The sequence below is a fragment of the Tyto alba genome, unplaced genomic scaffold (assembly GCF_018691265.1).
Source record: "Tyto alba isolate M040663 unplaced genomic scaffold, T.alba_DEE_v4.0 Super-Scaffold_45, whole genome shotgun sequence".
NCBI classification, from domain to species: Eukaryota; Metazoa; Chordata; class Aves; order Strigiformes; family Tytonidae; genus Tyto; species Tyto alba.
Window position 1 is genome coordinate 29,722,728 of NW_024881321.1, and position 23,040 is coordinate 29,745,767.

The following is a 23,040-nucleotide window of genomic DNA, read 5'->3' on the forward strand; positions in this document are numbered from 1 at the left end:
ATCCACAAGCATATTCCTGTATAAAGGTTTGTTCTTCCTAATCCCTGTAACAGGTACTAACGTGAACAGCAATTATATTCTTACACACTGAGGGCTGAACAAACTAATTGGTGCAGCCTGAACCAGACCCGCTCCAAACATGGGAGACGTGGGTCAGGCAGGCAGTGATCTTCCCACACTTTCTTTCATGCTGGTTTAAAAGTCACCAGGGACCTCCCAGAAACCTTACCTATAGCAGCTGCTGAAGAGAGTCATAAATGCAGCGGCTCCCAGGGCCGCCAGTGCTGAGGCTGCACTAGCTGGTGGTGCCACGTGCCCCCTCTCCCTCCCGCAGGAGTCTGGTTTGTGTTTGCTGCAAGGCATCACTGTGTCCCTCTCGGCACACTCATTTCTCCAAAGGCTCTGCACCACGCTGAATTTAGCCTTAAATATACAGCAATGGCTTGTCCCAGCATTTTCTTTTTAGGTGTAATTCAGCAGTGGTTTATACCTAACAGAGCTTTTATTTGGCTATTTTTTTCAGTCAGTCCTTTCTCTTTTTAATTTGGTGAGTCAGGTATCAGACTGATTGCACATTCCTAGCACCATATGAAGTAGTGGTGATGAGGACATGGGCCTCTGTAGTATACCAAAAGCCTGAAAGGACTTGTTAAATATTAATTTGAAGCTGTTCATAAAGTCATGGGAGGTGCTGGAACTAATATCTGAATAAAGATTGGGGGGGGGGGGAAAGGAAGCCCCAAAATCAAACAGACTTGCAAGCCATAAAACCAAACAAAGACAGCAATGGCACAACCACACAAGTTTCTACATGCTGTGTGACTGCTCCGATTGCTGCACTGTTAACTTAGGTTGTGAACTGGCTGCTGTTCAAGAGGATACACTTTTCATGGCATACTATGGCTCTACTTTGACCCGAAGGAGAAGCACACCTCACATGCCACCAAGCCCCGCAGCGTGTTCACAGGCTGCAGCACGGCTGCTGCAATGGTCCTGAGCTGCAGAAGGCCAACACCTACCCACCGGAGGACGGGGCCTTGGGAAAGAGGGAAACCTGCTGGATCTCTGCCCCAGGGCTTCACAGACGACGCTGCCACCCCCCTGCATGGGCTGGAGGGTGCCAATGCCATGCCTCCCCCCCCACCCGTCCCACAAGTAACGCGGTCAAGTGACACGTTGCTATTGCCAAGGAAACTCTGGATCCACAAAAGGCCTAGGGCATTCAGTGTGCTCGACTTCCACTTCAGGCACAGAGCCGTAGCCCATCTCTAATCCTGCTCTGCTGCTGCTCTACTGAGGAGGCACACAGCCCTCTCCCATTTTCAGGCTCAAAACTCCCTGAAGGTTGTCTTCCCATCACTCGCAGAATTACCTTATGCTGAGCAGGACTGCACTGCTCAAACCTCCTCAGGCCAAAGCAGCATCAGTCTTCACAAACCATAATCCTTCACCTGTTCCATCTGTGAGAAGTTCTCAGGCACACTTGATACACCTGCTGGGGTGGAAATTGTTACCAGCAATCATTGTTAGTTCAGCCATCTGGGACTTCCACTACACTGTGAGGTCCTCACCCGTACTTCTCACTCCCTAAAAAAAATGACCAAACGACCAGTCTGGGGGCTACTTTACAGTAGGGGATTTCCCCCAAATACTAAATTTGTCAACAAGTTATTAGTGCCGATTGTCTCAGGAGTGAAAAAGAGGGTGCTCATTTACAAAACTCTGTATTTTGGTTGTTAGGCGAACTCATCTGCAAGAAGTGAGATTTGGGTTCCACGCTGAAAACACACAGTTTATATTAAATATTTTTTTTTTTTAAATAAGGTTGAAATTACTATTAGCAGTAAAGTGGATGTTACTTGTATCCAGTTAGCACCCTAAACATTATGCAGCAGAGTATTATTCTGCTCTATAAACACACCCCCTGAACTGTAACCTATGGCTGTAAAACCGGTAATGGAAGAATCTTAACTGTGTGCTTGTACCCTCCACAGCAAGGAGTATTTGTTTCACAGCAAGTGGAACAGCCCCACAGCTTGGTTGCTAAGGTGCTATGGTGAGAGAAGGGGGCTTCAGTGCCCTCAGGCAAGGGAGGGACTACCCTGGGAGAAGGCACTAGCCACTGAAGTGTAGCATACAAGAGACTTTAAAGTTTAGTATGTTTCTGAAATTACAAACTAAGTTATAAGAAACGTGAGTCCCCTGAAGAAGGGAGGCACCCCTCACAGCCCAGACATAAGCAGTAAAAGGTGAGAATAACCACAGTGACAGCAAAAGTTATTCACAACAGTTTCTGGTAACAAAAAGAGTGGTAACATTTTCCAGTGAGCAACATTTATTTTCCCAGCAGTTTCTGACCACTCTATATTGTCATCTTTATATTTTCTTACCACAAGAACTTATCAGGAAAAAAACGAGGATGCTCTTTTGTTTTAGCTTCTGTTGGTTCATTAATCTCTGAAACAGTAATTTTTCCTGTGTTTTATTTCACAGTCTTGCATAACCTTAGAATTCCTCATGATAAAACCTGTGACACTTGTTTTTCTGGTACTAAAACCACACCCCCTGAGTTGTAACCTATGGCTGTAAAACCACAGGGAGGGAATCTAAGATGAGAAATTATCAAGCAAATTCCCACTGAAGTTCTCGTTAAATTAGAGAAGACGGGTTTTGCCCAGGCTGAAATTGGATCTCGAGGACCGTGGCCATTCCTGGGATTATAACCCACGGTTATAGCTACTCCAAAAGAGTCACTATACTGAATTAATAACAGAGCCTACAAACTGTTTTTCCACATCACCTTTGTGGAGCAGAGAGGAGGAAGCATCATAGCATTCGGCGTCACATCCACTGAAATGCTCTTCGGACCTACTGCCAAATCACCATTTAAAATAGCTCTGAGTCAGCAGGTTTTGTAGTCATGAAGGCAGAGCAAGACGAGGGATTTGAAGAGATCACAGAGCACACCACAACTCCTACTCATTGTGCTGCCTTTGGAGCGTTCTCAAGGAAGATGAGAATTAAATGGGGAAAGACTTTTAATATTCTCTCATGTGAAGGAATGGAATTAGGCCCACAAAAGTAATTTGCTTGGAATATTAACCTGGGAAATGGGAGATGAGTTTGAACTCCCTTGTGGCAGAAGAGAAACTGAACTTGGGTCATTTACAACCTGATTACCCTAATCATGAGTAATTTTAAATAAAAAGAGAGAACTGGGATTTCTTCTCCAGCTGCGCTTGTCACAGGGCTTGATCTTATAATTGTGCTCTTAGGATATCTACAGGATGAGACAAGTAGGAATTAGACCAACGAATGAGAAAGGTAGATGAACAATTTAAATTTTAAATATATAGTGAGTTCAAGAATATCTAACGTATGTAATGTTATAAATTAACATGTATTTATCTAAAAATAAGAATGGCTTATGTAATGTATACAATATATAAAAATTTATTAAAATAGCCTCACCTAAGGGCTACATTATGTGGCCCAGGTGCTGTGTCTGGTCAGACGCTGTGTGAATTAACCTGCTAGAGACAGGCCGGCCACTTATACCTGTAGCCAGGTATCTCATTTATTGCTTTCTGCTGCACCGCTGCGCTGCGTTGCAGCACGCAGACCTTCAGCCAGCCCCACTCATTCCTTACTGACTTTACTAGCAAGACCTTCGCTGCCTAAAGACGTTGGCCGTATGTAGGATTGTGTGAGCAACAGGTGTATCCCCTGAACCCTGCAAAAAATAGAAGGGTATCAGAGCTGTTGTGAGAAACAAGGAAATTAGTGGAAACACTGCAATGTTTATAAGTACAATTTTCCACTAGGGGCTGTTGTTTGGAATTTCTAAAGCCACACAAAACCGCACTGATGGAAAATATTAGGAAGTAGGGGAAGGTAAAAGGAGAATCTGAGCAATGTCCTCTCCAACGTCATCAAAACAACGGACTTATAATGCCTGTCCCTTCCATGGGGGCGATTTTTGGTGGGGATTATTTTTCGGCAGGGGGTGCCGGATGACAGCGGGAACGGGGATCCAGGTTGTTCTAAATATTGAGCTCGTAAGGGATGTCAACCGCCGCCAACATCTGTCTGTCTGCCTGCCTCCTCCCCGGCTCCGCTCTGACAGCAGCAGGTCTCTCCCCAAGTTCAGTCTGGAAACCGTGAGAGTTGTCCATATCGAAACCCTCGAGAATTTAAGGGAAAAAAAAATATATATATATATATGTATAATATATTTTTAAAAGAGTAAGGGCCGCTGGACGGGCGCGACGCCGGCGCGGGGCCTGCTGGCCGCTGCCATGGCAACCGGGGCACGGCGGCGGGCACCACCCCGGAAGCGGACGACGACGACGACGACGACGGCGTGGCGTGGCGTGGCTCGGTCGCGTGCACCGGCCCCGCCCCTCCCTTCCGGCGCCCGTCAGGCAGGTCCGCGCGGGGGGTGACGTGTCGCGCCCTGTCGCGCGCGCGCGCGCAAGCCGGAAGCGGCGGCCGTGTCAGGGTGTGGGGGGGGGGGAAGCGCGGGGGGGGTGGGGGGGGGGGGCGCGGCCGCCGTGTTTAAGCCGCCGACCGTTTGCCGCCGCCGCCGCGCGCGCGCGCGCGCGAGAGGCGCCCAGGGTCCCCCCCCGTCCGCCGCCGCCGCGCGCCCTCCCGGCTCGCGCCGCCGCCGCCACCGTTCCCTCCCCGCCATGGCCCTACGGCGGCTCCTCATCGCGGCGGCGCTGGCGGCGGCCGCGCCCCCCGCCGCCGCCTTCTACCTGCCGGGCCTGGCGCCCGTCAACTTCTGCGAGGCTGGCAAGGAGAAGCCCGAGTGCAAGGTGAGGGGGGGGGGCGGGAAGCGGAGCCCCGGGGGGGCGGGGGCGGGAAGCGGGGCCGCGGCCGGCGCCCCCGCCTCTGAGGCCCGGGCTGCTGCGCGACTTTTTACCCTTCTGCTGTGGGGCTTGCGTGTGTGTGTGGTGGTGGTGGTGGTGGTGGTGGGGGGTGTGTTGTGTTTTGTTTTGTTTTTTTCCCGGCGGGTTTGTAGCTGCCTCGTTGTAACGGGCCAGAAGTCCCCGTGGGCCGTGGCAGCAGCGACTTGGAGCCTGTTTCAGTTCCCAGTGTCATCGCCGGTGGTGGGTGAAGCGTCCACGTCCCTGGCAGGGAAGGGAATGGAAGAGCTACCAGCTTATCTCGTCGAGTTATGGTCACGTTGCCGAAATAGGGAGCCCCGGCCGCTTATCTCTCGGGCCATCTTAAACACTTGTTGAGAAAGCTGCAGAAAGTAAGAATTGCAGTGACAGCTCATGCCCGGGGGGGTGTGTGATTCTTTGAAGCAGGCAGATACAAAACCAAGGCAAGCATGCAGTGACACTTTCATTGCTGTGTCTTCCCAGCTGCAGGAATCTGAAGTGTAGGGGCTTCTAGGCCCCAGAGTCTCAAGGGAAGCTTAAACTCATTTTCATGCCTACATAAGCGACAAGCAAAGTTCGCATAACCAAATCACATATTTGTAAGGATGTTACTCGGCAGGGAAGTCGGTCTTTCTCGCTTGGGTGAGCTTTAGGAGTTATTTGCTGCTGCTGCGATGGAAGTTAACGCCAGTCTGTGCTGTAAAACCTGAATGAGAAAGTTCAAGACCAATCACTTTTATGACCCGTTGTCTTACTGATGTTGAAAGTGGCTATCTCACATTTCCTCATCTCTCAGCTTCTGTATTACATGAAACACTAGTCCATGATTCTTCAGAATAAGAGTCTATTTAAACTGTATGCTTTTGGTAAATACCTTGGACTGACTTTATTCATTTGCCGTTACAAATCAGTAGAGCAGATAATAAGGCAAACATGGAATAAAGGCGTAGTTGCTTTAAATGTCTTTTCCTGTCTTTAAGTGTGTCGTTTCGTTCAGACCAGCCAAATCTTGCACCTAACACATAGCTGTGGATTTTTTCACTCTTGCTTCCGTGTCACTTCTGTTGTAGTAGTAAAGCATTCTGTGGATGTCCTTTCATAGGATCACAGATGTTTGGAAGTGACCTTAGGAGGTCACACAGCCCAACCTCGTGCTTGAAGCACAACTGTTGCCAGCATAAGATTGGCTCAGCTCTACCTTTTTTTAGGGAAGCCTCAAAAACATGCAAGCACAGAGCATCCGTCAACCCCCTGGGTGACCTGTTACAGTGCTGCACTACCCTCTTAAGGAATATTTTTTCTTCAGGTAGAGGCTAAGACTTTCAAGCTGTAGTTTGTAATTTTCATAACATCCCTGAAAAACAATGCTATGTTTGAGTTGTTTCTGTTTTAAGGTAGGATTGTGGTAGAAAGATTTTTATTTGTTTTTGAGTCAAGTAAACCAGGTTGCCTACTGTCTTTTGTAACTAACCTTGAGACACATACAGGGTGATCTTTCTCAGATATCTTTGTATTTTTTTTTTTCCTCATAAAATGTGTACAAAATGTTTGTCTCCTTATCCTGAGAATTTATCATTTTGTAAATGTCAAGTGAGGTGCTTAGGTAATGTAAATCTACCACCAGTGCCTAGCTGAACATTTTAGGATAACCTCAACAGGTATATTACTGCAAAAATCTCTTTTTGAAATTGGCTACCTCTTATATTCCTTTACCCTGTGCCAGCTAATTTATGCATTAGGTGAGACATAGGCATATGGAGAAGTCTAAATCTTCACATCTAATTCTCTCCATGTAGTCTGCAACTGAATGTAGTCTGGTCCCTGGTGAGGCGAAACTATGCAATCAGACAATTGCTGTATCATAGTATTTATGTAAGTGGATAAAACTGATCTTCCCTGGACAATCTTAATTTTTTACATGTTCTCGTGGAGTTCTTACAATTGTCACTGTTGATTATGATGTCAGTAATAATAGTGAATTTTCCTCTGTCTTAAGGATTTAGATCCACAGATCAGATCTCTAAATGGTACTGCTTGTCTATTATAATCTCTGTGGATCTCCTGTCCTCTGTTGGAGAGATGGGATGTTGTTAGTAGGACATGTAGCTAGCAGCCCAAGAATGATGAGACTCATGACTTTCTCCCCTCCTCTAAGTTTTCTGCTAATCTGCTTGGACAAACTCAGTTTGGCTACTTTTCCTGTTTCTGGTTGGAATATCACCAGAAATGGAATGTGATTTGTGCAGACTTAAATAGTAACTCTTGTCTGAACATTAAGAATCCATACTCAGTTTCATAAAATACCAACGGCTCCAAAGGGGACTTGCTATTATATGGGAAAGTGTTCATCAAAGCTACTGATCTGCAGTGATGCATATATGTCTTATGGAAGATAGGAGCATTCAGGTAAATCTCCTCCTCCCATGAGAAATAGTTAATCTAAGGCTGTGGTTCTGTGACCAGCTGAGGCAGTCTAAGTCCTTGCTGCTGGAAGTGAGAGATTTAATTCCTGTCTTCCTCTGGGCACTATGTTCTTGTCCTCTGCATTGTCCCAGCTGTGTTAACTTGTTAAATCCTTTCTTGAGCTTATTATTATGGCAGGAAACCATCCAACTTTTTGCCAGACTATTTTTTTTTTTTTATTTATTGTGTTACTGAGTTGAAGTGGCTTATAGAATTATGACAAGCATGCACTAACTGCCCAGAGGTAAGCAGCAGGTCTGCCTGGCTTCAGGCAGAGGAAAGAGGAGCAGTGAGGTGTGTTGTCACCTAGTGAGTCGACTTAACAGCTCACAGCTGCCTACCTCTCATAGAACTGCATCCAGACTTGCATGTGCACAACTACAGTATATCAGTAAAACACAGTACTTGACTGAAGTATCTGAGCTACAGGTACATATGAACAATTTCATCTTTTTTCTTATCTCTTCCAGAATTTCTTGGTTTGCTAAACTTGAGTAAATTTTCATAGGGAGGAAAAGTTCTCCTGTTGATTCATGGTGAGAAAATAGATGGCTTGCTGTTGGAAGGGAGAGGTCTTGTTCCTGAAAGCACTCACCTTCCTTTTGCTGTGTCCAGCTCTTGTCTGATTGCAAAATAAGACAGTTCAACTTGCTATGCTGCTAAAAACTGCTATTTTAAAATTTTTGGGTGTAAGTCTTTTGCTGTTTTAGTCAATTGAATTGATTTACTGTGCAAACAGATAACTGTCAAAACCAGTGTAAACAGTTGAACTGTGTTGGGACTGCAGGACTAGAATAAGGGAAGGGATTTTGAGACTAAGAGGGAAGAGTGAGAGACCTCTCCCTTTCCGCAGCAGCAGGCTACCCCTCTGTAATTAATGTGTATAAACCAAACCAATCTGAAACCATAGCAGGCTGAATTTCAGGTTCTTACTCAAGAGTTGCTAAAGTTATTGATAAACTTTTATAAGAAGGTAAATGTGGATATCTTTGCATTCTCTTTGGAAAGAGCTTCTGTTTGAACTTAAAATAGTGTATTGTTCTGAATAGATTGTTTAAATCCCCACAGTTCCATTTACAGTTGCTACATATATAAAATTGTGGAGCAGCTTAGTTACAGGGAGAAGTACTGATCTCATCCATATATTGATTTTTTTTTTAAGACTTATTACACAAGTTGTGGTGATGACTAATATGGCTCTAGCCTGGTACGTTAAACTAAAACACTTGCAAGTATGGTAATTATTCTCGTGCATTTCTTGCTGATTTGTAGTTTGCATGGTTGTTAGCCTTTAAGTGTTTCTGTCATGTGGTCAGTTCTTGTGATAGTTAGATAGTGTTTTACTTATACTCTCAGCAGACAGTTCATTACACAAGATTCTACATTTCAAGATGTATAGTTACACAAACCTTATATTTTCAGCTTTCTTTTACCTTATTCACACCAATCTATTTATATGTATCCATCAGAATTGAAGAAGTGCTTTAATATAACTGCTGATTATCTCTATTCTTTCAGTCTGGAATCGAGCTGTTTGTGAACAGACTTGACTCCGTAGAGTCTGTCCTTCCCTATGAATATACTGCGTAAGTATATTATACTGTTTATGGTATCAGTTCTTCCAAAAAGATGAATTTAACTTATCTTAAAGTATTATCTACATCTTGCTACAGCAGTTTGCTGGTGAGGAATGTCTAGTTATTTTGCTAACATAAGTTAATAGAATTTTCAATGGGCAGATGGGTGCATACATTGGTTCCTTCTCAATTGTCTTTTCTCATGCTTTAAAAGTAGTGCATGGATTCATAGGCCCTCATATAGGTCGAATCACTGCTTTAGAGCAACAAGGTTAAAATGTGTGTGTGTATATATATATAATATTTAATCTTCTGTGTTAGTTGTCATTTCATGGATCAAAATATTACTGCTGTCTTTAGTAGCCTATAGCCAGATGAGTTAGAAGTGGTAATGAGGTGTGAACTTCCCATCAAATTATCTTAATGAGGTGTTAAATGTTTTCTTGGCACACATCATAGGAGTGCACAAAATGTATCAGTGCCTTGAACAGCTATGTAAAGTTGTTGCTTCACATAATAATTTGACTGTTAATATTGAAGAGGTTAAACACTAGTTATACTACTCTTTAATGAACACAAACGTGATATACTTGAAACTAGGCTGGAAAAACTTGGAGGATGTGCTATTAAGTGTATTGGTGAATAAAACTGCAATAACCTGTTTATTTAGTAGTTCTTGTTGTAAAGGAGCTGTCTGTATGTCTGTGTATATATATTCAATTTTTTTTTTTTTGCTTTTATTATTCCCCCCTGCCCAAGAATCTGGCCTGCGTGCTTTTCTCTGAGCTGTCATGAAACTTTATGTGAAGGTTCAATTCTTGGCTAAAATCCCTATTCAAATAGGAAACTCCTAATTACTTAAATAAACTTTTATGTTTACCTATGTTTACCATGTTTAATATAAACCAAGTTCTGAAATAGCTGATGAAGAGATTGATTGTTGGTTTGGTTTTGTTTTTTTCAAAATGGGAATGTGACTTGCTTTGCAGGTTCAAGGAAGAAACTCTTGCCTAGAAGAAAAGCTGTATGATTTCTTTACTTGTCATGAAGGTCTTGATTTGGGAGCACTGTTTGAGGTCTAATATTTGCAGCTGAGAATATTTTTATTAACTTTTGTATCTTTTCTCTAATTCAGGTTTGATTTTTGTCAAGCAGAAGGAAAAAAGCGTCCCTCTGAAAACCTTGGCCAAGTATTGTTTGGAGAGAGGATAGAACCGTCTCCTTACAGGGTTTGTTCTCTGAAGGGATGTTCAGTAATACGTATGTTCAAATGTAGCCAAAGGAGATCAGAATCTTGAAGATCCTCTTCACAAGGGCTTTATGTCAAAGAGCTTCAAAATCTGAAATTCCACAGAATAGAAATCTGTCAATTTAACTTAATTGTAACTATGCGCTTTGCATCACGAAGCTGTAGCTTGAAATGCTGTGGATGTTGTCTTCTCTCTTTGGAACCTGCCAGAACCTGATTCTTGCCCCTCAACTGTCGCCTTGTTAGAGGGAATTGAGTACTCCTGTTTCTCAGAACCAGATCTGAAAATACTGCAGCTGTAAAATGGAAGAATTAGAAATGGTGTTATCCAGCTTGTCTTTGCTGGTGACTGAAGCTCTTGCCTTCTCTCCTATATGTAGAAGGAAAGAAAGTTATTAATTGAATCTGCCTGGGACAACATTGCTGCTGTGAGGTCAAATGACTTGTCTGGTAAATCATTGAAGAAAACAGGTTTTAATCAGTAACAAGGAGCTTTTAGAGTAGGGCTCCTACAATAAGCACAGGAGGGTTTTATAGTTTTAAAGCACACACAAATACAAAAACCTCCTCTGGAGGGTTATTTTACATAGTCTTGGTAATTTGTTCGGTGTTTTTATTATAATAGTATAGGCAATTATAAATGCATGGGAAAACTTTTAAAATACTGAAATGGCACAAAGTTTTTTACAACCTGTTTGCTCTTTCATCTTTCTTAGTTCACATTCAACAAGGAAGAGACGTGTAAATCTGTTTGTACAAAAACATATGATACCACAAAGCCAGAAGATAAACAAAAATTAGACTTTTTGAAAAAAAGTATGCTACTGAATTATCAACATCATTGGTAAGTTGATATCATAATTCATAGATCGGTTAGTCTAGTATATTGGTGATAATTTAGTTTAGCATTTTGTATCTGCAGGTTAATACAGATTGAACACTAGGTATTTGCATTGAATCTATTTCCCTTCTTTTCTTGCAAAAGGTTTTACATTGTTTGTTGCCTTCATAAAATATTACTTTCACTTGAAGGATAAGCACCAGGTATAATGGAAACAAGTCTGTTTCCAAACTCAAAGCTTTCTGTGGTTTTTGTGCTCCCTCTGTGCTTACTGTAAAATGCTGCTATTTTTGTGCACGTGTAAATGTAGAAGCTAATCCTGCCATAGCTTGAGAAGAGTCTTAAGGGACCTTCATTCTACTGCTAGGTCATCTTTGTTTTCCTCAAGAGCCTTTGCACTCCCCTTTGGGTGGTGTGCCCAGGAGATAGGATCAACGGTTCTGAAAGTTTTACGCAAAGTTTGTTTCTTGTATAGGATATGGAAGTGAAAGTTGGCCAGTGAAAAGTAATTAAATAATTTTGAGGAACGCATAAATACCTGGTCTTTCCTTTTCTTTGAGTCCCTCTGTAACCATCTGAGTCATCTTGGAGCATGCTGGGGCTCTGTTTCTGCTTGGACGTTGCCGTCCTCTTCCGATGGGTATTAAAGGTGGGCTGAGGCCGAATGTGTACGCTGAATCCCATGCTGATTTTGAGTTAGGTTGTAGCCATGCTGTCAGCAGGCTCCATCCTGACATTGGAAATACCCAGCCACACTATCAGTGTTTGTATAGTGCTTGGTACGTTGGTATGCTGTGCTAACAGCAGCCTTTGGGCGTGAGGGCAGAAGGAACAACTTGGGTGTGAAGTTTCAGAGTTCCTGTGGCGTGTCTTTGCAAGTAATATGTCAGCATAATTAACCAATGTTGCCCATATGATTCCAAATATATGCTCTCTGTTTCAGGCAAACAAATGTTTTGGTCTTTGTCTAATTAGATTAAAACTTTCTGGATGTATTAGTAAAAATTGCAGGTGAAATGTTGAACGTTGCCACTGTCATTAAATGTTTCTCTGTAATGTCACGTTCCATTTTTCCAGTGTTGAAACAGCCACCCATGCTGGAAAGGCAATGAGTGTGTTTCTGCTGCTCTTGAGAACTGATATGGGATATCCCTTTTTAGGGATAAGCTATGTCTCACGGATGTAAATCTTTCTGTGAACTTCTTGAAAATGGGTGTAGTTGAAAGCTGATAGATTAGGTCAAAAGGGTTCACAGGCAATAACTGTATGTTCATGTAGGTTAACCAAGAAGTAATAAAGAAACCCTGAAAGGTACAGCTACTTGGGCTGGGATTTGCAGTGTATATGCCTAGTGCTGAAATAAGTAGAGCTTCAAACATGCTTGATTTGGTTATATTCCTATTAAATACTGCATGTATTTATAATATTTACACCACTTTGAATTTCACTGATGCCTGCTGGTCTGGCATAAAGCTTCAGCTTTAAAAGTTTGTGTATGTTTTGGTGTATAAATGAAAAATAGTTTCCCAGTGCAATAATTCTGTCACTCTTTGAAAGAAATTCAGTTTTTTAAGGAAAGACCAAAACTTAAGCTGACAAACTGAAACAGTACTGTGTAAAACTATATATTTAGTGTATTTAAGTATATTTTTGAGCCTGTACAGCTAACCTGATAGGACTGCAGATTTTAGTAAGATGTAGTTCTGGTTTTCAGTGTGAAAACTTCCCTTTCAATTTAGGGTACTTCTTGTATTCTTTGTTCTTTTAACAGCACTTCCAGTATGTTGGGTGGTTTTTTTTTTGTTTTTTTTTTTGTTTTTTTTTTTTTTGTTTGTTTTTTTTTTTTTTTTTGTTTTTTGTTTTTTTTGCTAGGCCCACTGCCCTAAAACTTTAGAACCAGTGGCATGAAGAATCCCTGTTTATGTCTGTATGGTAATGATAGTCTTCCTCAGCAGCAAAGTGGAAGTGGCTGGATTTTGTGATGAATGATGCGTGGTCCAGGGGTATGTTGTACAGGGATCAATGAGGTAGCATCAGTGAGGATTTAATAGCTTCAATTTATCACAAAATTCCTGGGGAACACAACTGGTGCAGAATACTTTCAAGGTTTTAAAAGCCGCTTAATAAGATTAGGAATTGACATATTGAATTGGACTCAACAGCTATACTGATATCTTGGCTGACAGTGTTTATCACCAGATGTTCTTGAGAGACATATAAGAATACTGTTGCATAGCATATTTGCACCACATGTATAATCTCTTCAAGTCATTTTAAATTTGAAGATTAACTATGAAAAATGATTTGCTGTTTAAACTATCAATTTGTTCCAGCACAGCTGCTTGAAGGCAGCTCAGTATGTCTGTGCTGCGGAAGATGCAAGGGAAAGCCTTTACCCCAACCAAACTCATTTGCAATAGGTTAATGCTATACCTGGTTTTGATTATGAAATTAAAATACTAATAAAAGCAAGAGGTATCTCTAGTATATGTTATGTCAGTAAAATTCCAAATATGGTCCAAGTGTAATGAATCTGCATCTGGAATAGCTCCTAATTAGCAACTTAATTGTACCCTGTAGTAGCTAGCATGGTGAAGTGAGTAGGATTTGGTTGGTGGCGCTGCTGCTTGCAACTGCGATAGTCTTTGGAATCTCCTGAGAACCTGGAAACTGTTTTTGGAGGGCCTATCTTCACCTCTTCCACTGTGTCCGTATGAGCCAAGAGCATTGCTATGTATTTCTGTCTGGTAGCTAATGGTAGTGATCATGCAGATCTCTATGTTGTGTGAACAAAGGCAGCAGGTACTGCTCTATTGTTGATGTGCATTAAAAAATAGTGCTACTTTAGGGACTGTTACAATACAAAGCAGACTAAATAATGCTTTGTTTTTGTTGTCTGAAGTCATAATTCCTGTGTTTAATTAGCTATTTAAAAGTAACTAATGAGGTGTTATCAGGTATCTATTAGCATTATTAGCCTAGTGGTTATAATGATGGGACATGTAAGGCTATTCAGTAGCTTAGTAAGTTTTACCGAAAAAGTGTGGTGTTAACTTTCAGTGGTCTAGTGATGCACAAAAAGTGGCAGTTGATTCATGTCTTTATGCGTGAAGTTTATTAATAGGCCTTTAAAAACATACCTTGGAGTAATTAATGTTGCCTTAAGGGCAGCTACTGAAGTTGTCTTCTTTGAATTATTTTCTTTTGGGATTTATCTTTCAGCTAGTTAAACCGGTTCACAACATAAAGAAACAGGTTTGGATTTTTTTTAGTAGTTCCTTTTACAAAGGGACAGGTCACCATGTTGGCTACCTTTCTCTATTTTTAAAAGTATATTTTTGGTTATGACATTTGTACTGTTTGAAGAATGTTGGACACTCGTATCTTACTGTTTTACGATACTCTGCAACTCCTTATGGGGGTGTGGGGTTCCTCCACAAATTTTTCATTGAAACTGAACTATAAACCTGCTGGTCTCAGGACTTTTACATAATAGGAATATAAATCTTGAGGCAATAATATAAAAGCAGCAGGTAGACAACGAAGGGGAGGTTGAAAGTGATTGCTTTCCCAAACGTGTGGTGGCTTACAATTTTTTGGTCATGTAAACCATCTAGTTAATACAGGGAACTATAACTGATGTCAATGGTCAGGAATTTACTTAAATAGCAACCAAAAAAAAAAAAAACCAAACAAACAAAACAAAACCCAACAAAACTTAAGCTTTGCTTTAACACAAAAAAAAAAAAAAGTTTAAAGAGTGCCATATAAACCATATTTTTCAATGAAAGAGCAGTGAGGAAGCTGGAGAATTAATAATATGTGTGTAGGCAAATTTCTTTTTGATATTTCCAAGCCATCTTCTGAGGAAATAGATTAATTTTTTGAAATATTTCTTTTTCTAATGAAAATAAAGTTTCAGTTGAAGACCTACATGCTTATATCTCGTTTGGAAATTGAATTGGCAATTGATGCAATTTCACAGGTTAAGATCTGAAAGAAGTATTGTTATTGGAAGATTAACTACAAGAATGAATGTAGCAGATGAATATTAATCTGGTTTTGTTTCCATCGCATTGTGTATTTTGAAAGATTGTGAAGTGTCACTGCCATTTACAGGATTGTGGACAACATGCCTGTGACCTGGTGTTACGACGTTGAAGATGGCCAGAGGTTCTGCAATCCTGGTTTTCCTATTGGCTGTTATATTACAGAAGATGGCCGTCCCAAAGATGCCTGTGTCATTAATGTATGTCTACGCAATTATTTTTTTTTTACTATCCTCCTTTTACTAATTTAAAGACTGGCATTTCTCCTATGTCATGTTTCTATGGTGAGTCCTCACTATCTTAAGAACCCTTGTTGCCTAAAGCTAGGTAAATGTTTTGATATCTCTGCAAGTACTGCAATTTGTAAGTCTCGTCTAAGCCTAAGAACTTTGTCTCTTCTATTGCATAATACAGAAGGGCTCTAGAAGATAGAAGAGATGAACGTGCGTAGCATTTAGTACATGTAACAGATGAATGAGAAAAAAAACATATTGTCCTTCATTGCCTTAAAAGTCTAAACATTTGAAGGCTTGGACTTTACATTTTTGTGGGATAGAAGTGTTTTCATGGAAGCAGGTTTGCATAGACCTGTTGGTACCTTTGCATGGAAACTAATACTTTTTGAAGGATTGCTTTCCCTAAAACTCTGTGAGTTAACGGAAGAAGGCAGAATATAAAATTTCTGAGTGAACAAAGCTTTTCCTGTGAGAGATTAACTGGTGGAGGTCAGATAAGTGAATAGGTAAGCATTGTGGAGATAAGAAAGCAAGAGAAAGTCCAGGATGTCTTTAGATTACCACAGACCCCTTCCATGGTGAGGTCACTGAGAACCTGGAATAGGTGTTTGGTTTTACCAAAAATGCTTGGTTTTACTGAATAGATCTTACAAAAGATGACAGTTTCTGCAGTTTCTAATTTTGTTTCCTTGCTTCCATAAGGAATTGGTTTCAGAGGCTCCGTATGAGTGGATGCATTTATGATCAAATATGTAATCTGGCAGTATTCTTTTAATCTTGCTTAAATAATTGTTTTTAATAAAAGGTAAATAACCTTTGAAGGAGTAACTGGGAGGACTGTAGAAGCACACTTCGTTTATATAACTGTTCTTATAATTGGGGTGCTTTGTAGAAAGAGGTGGGGACATAACCCTGAAGAAGTACTAATTGAACTTCAGTAGATATAATGCTTGTGGTTTTGCAACCTCTTTAGCTGACTATATTCCAAGCAGATGTTTTCCTTCACCTGAGATTAGTATTCAGCATTCTTGGCTGCTTCTTGCAGTTCATCCCTGTGCTTTGGTTTCAAATATCAAGGTGGTTCTGTCACAGCAATTGCTTGCATTGTTTGTCTTGGAAGGTTCTGTTTAATCTATGAAAAAAATACTTGTTTTGAAATAGCTGATGCTTATGAAATGCTTCTGATATGAAAGTTGTCACATAGTTATCTATTCAGTTTACTACTTCAATTAAATAAAATGGGACACCTTCAGTTACCAAAATAATAAATATATTTATAAATACATGTTATATTTAAATAAGTTTTTCTGCTTTGCAACTGTAGTGACGGTTCTTAGCATTACCTTTTCTAGTTTGTCTTTTTAGTGCAAGGCTTTAATGCAAAGAATTTACTACCTTTGTATTCCTAGAATTCCGCATTCATCCTGTATAACTTCTTGACAGAAAAACTGCATGCAGTCTGAAATTCTGTAATGTAAGCTTTTGCCTAAGGCTTTCAGATGTCTTTTATCTTTTTGATTGTTTAACATCATCTTTTATCATTGCAGTCAGAATTTCATGAAAAAGATACTTTTTATATCTTCAACCATGTTGACATAAAAATATATTACCATGTTGTGGAAAATGAAGCTCTGGGAGCAAGACTAGTTGCTGCTAAACTTGAACCAAAAAGGTTAGTACTTAGAAGTAACTTGACATCAAACACTGGTCCATCCTAATATACTTGCTTTGATTTGGGACCTGTTGCTAGTCAGAAATGTTTTCAGATATGTGACCCGTAGATTAGCTTTCCTGTTGATTGATGTAATGTAGGACAATCTAACAGTTTTGTTCTGAATTTGATAGATCTTTGTGCACTATTTCCTGTTTGGGCCAAAAAAAAAAGATAAAACCTGGAAGTGGTTTATGTTCAGTGAGACAACTCTTGTTTCCCTGCTGGGGAACATTTTGTCTTGAGACGGAATAGGCCAACAGTGCCTGATGCAGGAGTAATTGAAATGCAACATTTGATGTCCAGCACTCAGGATTTGAATGGAATGATTTCACAAATATACTTGTCTGTAGTTCTGGTGTCTGTGTGGCTTTTGCACAACTGATGTCTGTTTTATTTCTTGGCATCTTGTCTTTCCTTTCTTTCGTGTTCTTGGTATAATTGAACTTGTTGCATTGTTGGTGCAACATCACGATGAAAGTTTGTTTGTTTTTTTTTTTTTTTTTTTTTCTGACAGAAGTTAGTAATTCTGTTCTATCTTTTTGAGTGTTTTGGAGGTTCTTAACAGTATTCAGACTTCTTTAACTTTTGGTGCTCTGCTTTAAAGACTGTGATCTCTATAGTTTTCTTTTTAGAAGAGACAACTGTTAAAACAAAAGTTCACATATCAAAAAGTCCTGTGCTTTTGATACATTCCTTATGAGTTCTGAAATTTATGAGGCAATAAGAACAGTTTTTATATTTAAGGGAAGAATCCTAGATGAAACAGATGCTTTTGTAAGATGAAATAATTCTTTAAGAGTGTTTGTTGTTAGTGAAGCAGCCTTCATTCTGTGTTTTTTCTTCCCACAGTTACAAGCATACCCATCCAGACAACCCTGATTGCTCAGGAGTACCTATGGATATAAGTAATAAGGCTAATGGAGAAGTCAAAATTGCTTACACATACTCTGTTTCTTTTAAAGTGAGTACTAAGCTTCCTGTGGTAATTACCTCTTACAGTCATGCATTAATACTCCGAGTTATAAAGATGGACAACTAAAATTACCTCATAATAGTAAATTTGTGTGTTTAAAACTTTATTTGAACTGGAATGTCAGAGGTAGCGTGAGATTTAACCACACGCTTTACAATTGTGTATACCAGCCCCCCCACACTGAATGTGAAATGCATACGTGGGGTTTTTTTAAAGAATACACGCTCCATGTTTACCGAGGTTGTCTCTTAGATTATTCTTCATTCCACGCTCTTAACTCTGAGAAATTGTGTTTCAGCAAATTGGTTGTAGGTAGGTTGAAGCTGACCATTTTCTGCTCTCATCGTGTAAAAACTTTGTTCTCTCCAAGGTCTTTCTCCCATGGAAATCTGCAAAATAATAGCAAGCTGGTATATTCTTTGTTCCTCAATTCTCTATTTAAAAGCAGAGGAGCAGTATATCAGGCAGCTGAAGGGAACCATGATACTTGAATATGCCTTATTCTGGTGACAAGCAAGTGAGAGTTGGATTTTTTTAATGGAGTTTACTGGACAAACTGTTTACCACTCTTTCCCAGACTGTTTCCCTATTAGTCTGAGACCTCAAAATACAAGTGACTGGCTAAAAAGAGTGCAGATTATAACTAATCAGATTTCTAAACTCCTTGTGTATGTATTGAGGGGATAGCTCACACACAGCAGTTCATATTTTCAACATCAATAATTCTGTGATTCTACTTTGATCAAAAGCTTGGCAATTAATAGATTAAAAAATAGTGATAAGGCAGGTTTTTATATTTGTTTAACCTTATTTTGATTGCAAGGTCAAAATGATAAGCCATTGTTATATCAAGGCTGTTCATATATCTTAATTCTAGACTTATAGTCTGCTGTGGGATTCAGTTCAACTGTGGTGAAATGGAGACTAAATGGTTGATCTTTAAAGTTAGTTGGAAGGTAGCATTGAGTTAAGCTTTGGGATCCACTGCCACTGTTACAAGAAGTCCTCGGTAAAGCACTGGTCTTACAATATCATTACATTGCCACAGTTTGGGGCATGAACCCCTTTGATCTCTTATAAGCTTATAGCAGTGTTTGTAGAATTACCATGATTGTTCTTTACTCTAGTAACGTACTGGATTACATGGTAAAGTTCAAAATACAATAAATAGCATAAGAGAAATATTCAGATGACTTAAGAATTATATTTTGAGAAATTATATTGGTTATGATGCTGAAGTTAATTTGTATACTGAAAAGCAAGTACTTCTGGAAACTTGTAAGAAGTTAGTACTTATGAATGACTTTAGCTTCATGCTATTATACTGTTTCTCTTTAAAAATTACATGGACAGCTTTGTGTGTGCTACTGTCCTGTGCACAATGTTACATCACTTGGAGTTCATCTTCTGAAATTCCATCAGGTTAGCAGATCAGGTCATCTCAGGAAGACAGAAAAAAGGCATTGTAGGTACAGGGAAAAATGCAATTCTATCCTAGAATCATTGATACTGGTTAAGAAACTTGTTGCTTGCTTTGAGACCTAGTTTATTACCTCAGTGAACTATATATTTGATCTTGGCTAAATTTTTTAACCCGCTGTTCTTTATGTTTTCGAAAACTGGCTTTAATGGAAAGCACTCTTGTTCTTGTATGTTATAAATTACTGAAATAACATCCTGTCAGACACCTAGCCATTTTTATTAATTGATAATAGTGTTTATGGGTTGTTTAATAGCAATTTTCAGGTTGATCAGCACTGTTCATTCTTTTTTTAATGTTTGCTCTGCAAAATAAATAAATGCTCTTTTTGAAGTGTTTCTGATCAATGAATGTTCAGTCTACATAAGTATAATTTGTTGAAATGCCTGATGGAGTAATTGGTTTCCCTCTACTAACAATGTGATAAGTTCTGTAGTTGTCTCCCCATCTGTCTTGCAGTATAAGATGAATTTAACTGGATTGGTAGTTGGTACTGATACAATGTTGTATGAAAGGAAAGGACAGAGCACTACCTAGAAAGAGGACTGGAGACTAGCAGAGCTTACTTGCTCAATGTCTGTGGTGTTGACTTACACATGTTAAAAAATGCATGTTCTTTTATTATTCTGCTAGTCATTTGAATTCCAGATGAATTAATGTAATTCTTGAAGGGAGGAAGCACAATTCAATTGATTTGATAGACCTTTATGTCTTAAGAAGACATAGGTGCTCAATACTATTCAGCAAATATTTTGGTTTAGATTCTGTGGTCGAATCTTACGTTTGTTTTAGGTAGCTATTTTTCAACTACTCCCTTTAAGGCATGCAACATGAAATTTCCAATTTGTCATTAGATTAAAGATTGCTTTGCATGAACACGAGCTTGTAAATTTACAACTTGGATTCTGGCTATATCCAAAATGGATGTGTTTGCTCTTTCAGGAAGAAAAAAGTATAAGGTGGGCATCAAGATGGGATTATATTTTGGAATCCATGCCTCACACTCACATTCAGTGGTTTAGGTAAGAAGAAAGTTTTGTCTACAAGTGTACTGTACTGAAGTGTTTACATTGCAATTTGAATGATGATTTTTTTTTTTTTTTTTTTTTTTTTAATTTATTTTAAAATTCAGTATTATGAATTCCTTGGTGATTGTCCTCTTTCTGTCCGGAATGGTAGCTATGATTATGTTGAGGACACTGCATAAAGACATTGCAAGATACAATCAGATGGATTCCACTGTAAGTCCTCCTAAAGTCTATTTGGAATGGAATTTTTTCAGCTAATTGTATTTCTGTAGCAGACTATTTAAATGGCAATCTACTGTATTAAAATAGGTGTATCTCCTTTACAGGAAGATGCTCAAGAAGAATTTGGCTGGAAATTGGTTCACGGTGATATTTTCAGACCCCCAAGAAAAGGAATGCTGTTGTCTGTTTTTCTAGGCTCTGGCACACAGATCTTAATAATGACTTTTGTTACCCTGTGTAAGTAATAAAGTGGGGAGAAGTTAGTTGAGTACAGGCGATTTTTCACAGCTAATTGCATAGTACTAGTAAAATTAGCAGTATAGTTTTTGTCTAGAAATTTCTTAAAAGTCTAGAGGTTAGAAGCAGCTGAGCAGATACAATAGACATGCAACTTAGTATGCACAGATTTTTAAGGTAACTAATGTACTGGCTTAAAGTTAAATGTGTAGTTACTTTCTAAAATTGTGCATCTCTGCTTCACAGTTTTTGCTTGCCTGGGGTTTTTGTCACCTGCTAACCGGGGAGCTCTGATGACCTGTGCTGTGGTTCTGTGGGTACTGCTTGGAACTCCAGCCGGTTACGTTGCTGCCAGATTCTACAAATGTGAGTAAAAGTTATTTAAAATGACAAGGCTTAAGTTCATTAAAGTAAATTATCACCACAGAAGTGATTTTGATTTTGCAGCACTGTTTGTAGTTCCTCTCAGGACAAGTTGAAGAAATGTACTTACCTTAACAATGGAACACACATAGAGAACACTGACATAGTTACCTTGGTTTTGATGTGGTTATGCCTAAAGACCCTAAATTGCTCTTGCTACTACATATTTATGGAATTGGGAAGCAAATTCCATTTTACCAGTACTAGGCTCATTACAGACTGTTTGGTGCTTTTGTTGTCTGTGGGGAGGGGGAAGGGGGGTGCGGTGATAACTTGCATTTAGTTTTAGCCATTGATGCTGCTTGGTAACATTCCTCCCACCACCTCAGCCCCCCCTAGTCATGAACCTCTGTTCTTACATGCCTGAGATTTGTCACCTCGTTTTAGCTAGTTCCAGGTCTTTGGGAAAATAGTGCTTACCAGACTGTGGCAGGGGCACAGGGGGAAGTATGATTAGGTGTTCGGTAGTGGTAGAAATCAACCCAGTGGTGTTTGGGCACCTGACAGAAGTTAGTTGATACTGTTTTCCTTCACTGATCCCAGCTAGCTATTGTTTCAGGGCCTGCCTACCAACCTCAAATGGTTTGCCCCTGTACCCTCTGGTTTATTTTACACTGAAACATGCCATTCTGCACACAGCTTTTTCTATTTCCCTTACTCAAGGTAAATGACTCTTTCTGACTCAGTGAGCTGGATCTTTTGGACTATGTTAGTTCTGAACATACAGGGCTGTAGAAGGAGTTTATTTCTGAACTTCAGCCTGGCAGTAGGCATTGGAGTTTGTTCTAACCATTTTGCAATATTCATGTGGGGAGAACCACTGGGGAAAGAGGGTTTGTATTTTGTAAGGAGTTTGTCCATAGTGGTAGTGATGCAATAGTGAACTATTCCTTTTCCTAATCTTCAAGCCAATTAGACTTAAATGGAAGGAGACTTTAGGACTAAGAGCATAGCTGTGGACAGAATTGTTCTTTATATCACACTGCATATTACGTGTTTTGAAGAATATTTTTGAAGTGTATTGATGGTAAATTGAATCATGTATCTTTGGTGGAGATGTAGCGAATAATAATTACATTTCATATTATACTTATTGGGAATCATTTAGTTGATACTCAAATGTTGTGTTTAACTACTAAGATGGTGAGTGACTGAAGCAGAGATATTCTTATTATAACACGAGGTGGTCCATACCCTGTATAGTGCATGTGAACATGAATGTTTCTCCGTATAGAATACAAATAAAATAATGTGACACAAACCACTATGCAGCTGAAATGGATATCCAGTTTAAAAAGGGTTTTTTTTCAACATTGCATTTAAAAAGTGAAACCTGAGTTGAATTTAAATGGTTAATCTTAATAACCGGTGCCATGTTCTACCAAGATTTTATGAAGAAATAGAAACTTAATTACAATCACTCTAACCATAATCACTTCTGACTCTTGAAGTAAAGAAGCATGTAATTATGGCAATGCTCAGATGAAATTGTCAGCTTCACTGAATTCCAGCAGGATATTTTCATTTGAAAGTATGCTGACTAGAATTTTTATCAGTGAAGTGCAAGTTCATAAAGATTTTCTTAATAAAGCTATATTTGGTCTTTTGGTATTGCCACTGCTTAATGCTGTTAAGACTCAAGAGACACTTACTACTTCC

General features: G+C 39.7%; 1 protein-coding gene across 1 annotated transcript in view; it reads left to right on the forward strand.

Annotated features, from left to right (window-relative positions):
• Window positions 1-4,566: 4,566 nt before the first annotated feature.
• Window positions 4,567-23,040, forward strand: part of TM9SF2 (transmembrane 9 superfamily member 2) — a 28,174-nt gene continuing 9,700 nt past the window's right edge. Inside the window, exons 1-11 of the mRNA XM_042805990.1 lie at window positions 4,567-4,817; window positions 8,871-8,938; window positions 10,065-10,158; window positions 10,895-11,022; window positions 15,139-15,268; window positions 16,852-16,976; window positions 17,868-17,979; window positions 20,414-20,493; window positions 20,604-20,712; window positions 20,826-20,958; window positions 21,205-21,324. Of these exons, the coding sequence (XP_042661924.1) occupies window positions 4,689-4,817; window positions 8,871-8,938; window positions 10,065-10,158; window positions 10,895-11,022; window positions 15,139-15,268; window positions 16,852-16,976; window positions 17,868-17,979; window positions 20,414-20,493; window positions 20,604-20,712; window positions 20,826-20,958; window positions 21,205-21,324 (1,228 nt within the window). The 5' untranslated portion in view covers window positions 4,567-4,688. The remainder of the gene's footprint in view (window positions 4,818-8,870; window positions 8,939-10,064; window positions 10,159-10,894; window positions 11,023-15,138; window positions 15,269-16,851; window positions 16,977-17,867; window positions 17,980-20,413; window positions 20,494-20,603; window positions 20,713-20,825; window positions 20,959-21,204; window positions 21,325-23,040) is intronic.